The 5,497-nt window shown below is 44.8% G+C and overlaps 1 protein-coding gene across 1 annotated transcript; it reads left to right on the top strand.

Annotated features, from left to right (window-relative positions):
- The first annotated feature begins 593 nt into the window (after window positions 1-593).
- On the top strand, window positions 594-1,909 carry LOC124006625 (olfactory receptor 1M1-like). The gene has a single exon (XM_046316676.1). The coding sequence runs from the start codon at window positions 656-658 to the stop codon at window positions 1,631-1,633; it is 978 nt and encodes a 325-aa protein (XP_046172632.1). The 5' UTR covers window positions 594-655; the 3' UTR covers window positions 1,634-1,909.
- The last annotated feature ends 3,588 nt before the right edge of the window (window positions 1,910-5,497 follow it).

Here is a 5,497-nt window from a genome sequence, read left to right as displayed (position 1 = left end):
TTCCACATTAAATAGGCAGAGGCTTTATAGTAGAATAGGACTATTCCACATTCAATTGGCATAGGCTTTACAGTAGAATAGGACTATTCCACATTAAATTGGCATAGGCTTTACAGTAGAATAGGACTATTCCACATTGCATATGCCTAAACTTTAGAGTAGAATAAGAATATTCCACAATATATAGGGATAGGCTATATGGAACAGGACTATTCCACGTAAATAAGCCTGGGCTATATGGAAGGCCTGCGCTATAGAGAATAATAGGCCTATTCATTTGTGTTTGTGTTGGTGCTGGTAGCCTAGTGGTTAGAGCATTGTGCGAGTAACCAAAAGGTTGCTTGATCAAATTCATGAGCTGACAAGGTAAAAAGCTGTTGTTCTGTCCCTGAACAAGGCAGTTAACCCACTGTTCCTAGGCTGTCATTGTAAATAATAATTTGTTCATAACTGACTTGCTTAGTTAAATAAAGGTTAAATATGAAAAAAAACAAGTTTCAATAAGAATGCAGGATGTATCTGGTTGTTATGTTTTTCATAGGGTCCTGATGATCCACATATTGTTAAATCTCTCTCTCTCCTTTTAGGTTTTACGCATCAACGGAGCAAGCGTTTGTGTTTGCCTGGAGCGCAGGTGTGCGGAACCAGCTCAGCCATGACATTCCTCCGCAGGTTGCAATGGAACGACTCCGTTCTAATCCATCCCCCCGGGTTCTACATCATCGGCTTCACCTCCCTGCCCTTTGCCAACCTCTACTTCATCTTCCTCGCTTTCGTTTACGTGGTGTCGGTCGTGTTCAACACATGTGTGATCTATATAATATCCGTGGACCTTCGCCTCCACAATCCCAAGTATATCGCGGTTGGTAACCTCGCGGTGGTTGATCTGGTGCTGAATACTTGCATTATTCCCGGTATGCTAAAGGCGTTTCTTGCTAAGAACAATTTTGTGCCGTTTAATCTGTGTATGGTACAGATGTATGTGTATTATTCCTTCATATCTATGGAATCGTTCTCCATCGCCGTACTCGCCTATGACCGTATGATCGCCATATGTTTTCCTCTGAGGCACGGCTCCATCAACACCATGACGAGTATGTCGTGTATTCTCGGTGTCATCTGGTGCTTCTGTCTTGGTATACCGATATTCAGCACAGCCATTATGACCAGGCTGTCCTACTGCGATTCCGTTAACGTCTACAGCTATTTCTGTGATTACGCACCAGTGTTTCGGCTGGCATGTAACGACAACTCCCTGCAATGGGCTGTGGCTTCAGTTCTGAGCCTGGTTATCCTCCTCGGCCCACTGTCCTTCATCATTCTGTCATACATGAGTATTCTAATCGCTGTGTTCAGGATGAAAAGCGTTGAGAGTCGTGTGAAAGCGCTGGCCACCTGCACTGAGCACCTCATTCTAGTGGCAGTATTCTTCTTTCCGGTTCTGACTATTTTCATGGTTGGGTTATTAGCGCGCATCAAACCAGACCCTGACCTGCGCGTACTGAGCCTGTCGCTGGCCTCGTGCATCCCGCCCTGTCTCAACCCCATCGTCTACTCTCTGAAAACTAAAGAGATCAAGAGCAAAGTGCTCACCATGTTCAGGAGAATTAAAGTTCAAGTAGTTAACGATTGATCTTTACGCATAGGTTGCTACATAGGTTGCTACGTGCTTGAAGTTACCATCAAATCAAATGTATTGGGCTGTCCATATCAAGGGGTTGAAATGGGGGAGGACATGCATAAAACTCATACATAATTTATTTGGTCCTTTCGAAGATTACATATCATGCACTTGGCGTGTCATTGCTTAAAAGTGAGTTTATAATGAGCGAGCAACGTTTTTAATCTATCATCCGTTTTATTCTCAACATTTTCATTGATTGTGTCATGGTTGTCCATCTGATGAAGAAGGCCCATCCACACGCACTCCCCTTGTTAAACACAGAGGTATCACAGAAATTAGTATCAATGATTTACATTTCCCTTTCAGCTTTCCTACACATTCTGAAATAACAACACATTTGCTCATCCTAATCCTATGTTATCAACCAAATGTATTCCCTTGAAATGGGCATGGTAGGCTCTATAACTGACTGAATGTTCCCAACATCTTCTAGTAATAAAGCAGAAAATCCAACATACTGTATCTCTGTAATGTTTTATGTTCTGAGTGCTTCAACAGGTTTAATAAGGCTACCTGGTTGATACTGTTCTTTTATCAATATGGTCTCAAACATACTGTATCTCTGTAATGTTTTATTTTCTGAGTGCTTCAACAGGTTTAATAAGGCTACCTGGTTGATACTGTTCTTTTATCAATATGGTCTCAATATTTGTCACTGTGTTTTTACCTGTTCAAGTCCTGCTCTGTGAAGCTCATTGGACTGCAATATATTATAAGAAAGATGGTAAAGAAATAAAGTCTATTATCATCATCATCATCATGCTTTGTGAAATACAAGCCTTGGCACAAACTGCAGGGTTAGAAACAAGCTCATTTTAGGAGTGTAGAACCGTCACAGAATATGTGTTTCCTTTGGCATGTAACCACACTCCACGTAGTGGCAGCCTGTCATTCAGGGAAGGGGTTGCCTGTTTTGCATGTTATTTTAGAATTAATATGTGTCTCATATCAGTTTGCAAACAATGTCAAATAAAACGTTTTATTATTGACTTAATAAACCCTCCATAAAAACATGGTCTCTTTTTTGCTTTCTTGAGTAAGGCAGCTCCTAAATGCAGGTGTTTCAGCCTAGCTCAGTGCTTTCTGTGGTGGTGGGGCAGCCAGCGAAAAATATTGAGCATAGGGGTTAGTAATGTTCTCTAGTTGCGCCGTGATTGGCTCAGTATACTGTCACTCATGGGGATAATGTGTCACTGCCAAATCTAAGGGTAGAGCTTGAAAATTCAATCCCCTTGGGTACTGAATTAGAGTTACATTAGAAGTGCCCATCAAAGAAGGCTCAAGGTAATTGGCCACAGATAAAATGACGTAAAATCACGTCATATCTACACTAGCTTTCACTGGACTGATCATGTCAACATCATACTTACAACATCTTAGCTACCAGTCATCATCGTTAATCAAATCTACAATCTACTGGCAAATCCTTTTTAATCCTTGTCATATGAAGATAAATGATAGATAAAACATATCTGTGCTCATCGGCCAGAGGACATAAACATTACATAACAAGTTGGAAATCGCAAATTCAACAATGAATGGTTTGGAAGGAATCAGTGGCTAAATGCAAGCATTGCAAAGCAATAACCCGCCTGCTATTCAGTGGAGTGGATGTGTGGTACCAAATCTGGTTTTAAGGTTTAAGGAATGTGATGAAAGAAATAAAAGCTGAAATAAATCTCTTGACTATTATTCTGAATTTCACATTCTTAATAAAAAGTGGTGATCCTAACTGACCTAAGACAGAGCATTTTTACTAGGATTAAATGTCAGGAATTGTGAAAAACTGAGTTTAAATGTATTTGGCTAAGGTGTATATAAACTTCCGACTTCAACTGTATGTATACTGTAGCTAAGAAAATAATACTAAGTGTATGTTGTGTATTAAACATTCAGTAGCCTATGTGCCTCACCCTAATAATTTGGTCAATTTTCCCCTATTAATTTCGCCTAGTGTTCTGACTTGGTGGTGCACATGTAGCCTATAACTGTTTTAGAGAAATCTAATCATTGAATATTGTAAGAACATTCATTGTCTGCTTATATGCCCCCTTTATTTAATCTACAGTTCTGACTTGGTGTACAGGAGACCACTGTAAGAACAGCCCAGGTTCTGAATTCTGTCGCTGTTGCCACGACTTCCGCCGAAGTCGGTCCCTCTCCTTGTTCAAATCAAATCAAATCAAATTTTATTTGTCACATACACATGGTTAGCAGACGTTGAGTGTGAGGTTATTTTCCTGACACCACACTCCGAGGGCCCTCACCTCCCCCCTGTAGGCCGTCTCGTCGTTGTTGGTAATCAAGCCTACCACTATTGTGTCGTCCGCAAACTTGATGATTGAGTTGGAGGCGTGCGTGGCCACGCAGTCGTGGGTGAACAGGGAGTACAGGAGAGGGCTCAGAACGCACCCTTGTGGGGCCCCCGTGTTGAGGATCAGCGGGGAGGAGGTGTTGTTGCCTACCCTCACCACCTGGGGGCGGCCCGTCAGAAAGTCCAGTACCCAGTTGCACAGGGCGGGGTCGAGACCCAGGGTCTCGAGCTTGATGACGAGCTTGGAGGGTACTATGGTGTTGAATGCCGAGCTGTAGTCGATGAACAGCATTCTCACGTAGGTATTCCTCTTGTCCAGGTGGGTTAGGGCAGTGTGCAGTGTGGTTGAGATTGCATCGTCTGTGGACCTATTCGGGCGGTAAGCAAATTGGAGTGGGTCTAGGGTGTCAGGTAGGGTGGAGGTGATATGGTCCTTGACTAGTCTCTCAAAGCACTTCATGATGACGGAAGTGAGTGCTACGGGCGGTAGTCGTTTAGCTCAGTTACCTTAGCTTTCTTGGGAACAGGAACAGGCGGCGCTCGGCAGTCAAAGTCACCGGTCTTCTAGCCATCGCCGCTCCACCTTTCATTTTCCATTTGTTTTGTCTTGTTTTTCCACACACCTGGTTCACATTCCCTCATCAGACTAAATGTATATTACCCTCTGTTTCCCCCATGTCTGTATGTGGAATTGTTCTTTGCTGTTCTTTGTGTATGGTGTTACGCTATAGGCTGGCTTGTGCTAGGTTTGTTTCAAACCTAGGTTTGTTTGTTTTGTTTAATCCGGTTCATGATACTGTGGTTGTGCATTGTGCTGCCTCACCTGTGTCTTTGGGCCAGGGTGTATATTAAAGTTCTCCTGTTATCACCCATCTCTGCTCTCCTGTACCTGACTACCCAGCAACCAGTTACTCACCCAGAATTCCACATCGATCAATGGAGTCAGCAGGAGTGGGTGCCCCCATTGTGGGGGTAGAGGAGCGCGTCCGGGAGCACGTAGCGATACTTCACCATTGCAGCGTTGTCATGGATCGCGTTGTGCAGCCCATGGACCGCTGGGAGAGACAGGGAGTCCCTCCAATGCCCCCACCAGCACAACAGGGGTCTCCACTACTCGCCTCCCCTGCAACCGGTCACAGTGGGATTCGTCTCACCCTTCCCAGGGAGTTTGATGGGACGGCAGCACGCTGCCAGGGGTTCCTGCTGCAGCTGGACCTGTATCTGGGGACCGTCCACCCGGCTCCTTCGGGACGTGAGAGGGTGTCCGTCCTCATCTCGTGCCTCTCGGAGGAAGCCCTGGAGTGGGCTAATGCCGTGTGGGTAGAAGGAGATGCGGCGCTGGACCACATCGAGGAGTTCACCCGCCACTTCCGGGCAGTCTTCGACCACCCGCCCGAGGGTAGAGCTGCAGGTGAATGTCTCTTCCACCTGAGGCAGGCGACAAGGAGCGCCCAGGAGTTCGCCCTGGACTTTCGGACCCTGGCCTCCAGAGTGGGATG

The sequence above is a fragment of the Oncorhynchus gorbuscha genome, linkage group LG20 (genome assembly GCF_021184085.1).
Source record: "Oncorhynchus gorbuscha isolate QuinsamMale2020 ecotype Even-year linkage group LG20, OgorEven_v1.0, whole genome shotgun sequence".
Taxonomy (NCBI): domain Eukaryota; kingdom Metazoa; phylum Chordata; class Actinopteri; order Salmoniformes; family Salmonidae; genus Oncorhynchus; species Oncorhynchus gorbuscha.
Note: the sequence above shows the minus strand (reverse complement) of the source record. Positions and strands in the feature narration are given on the sequence as shown.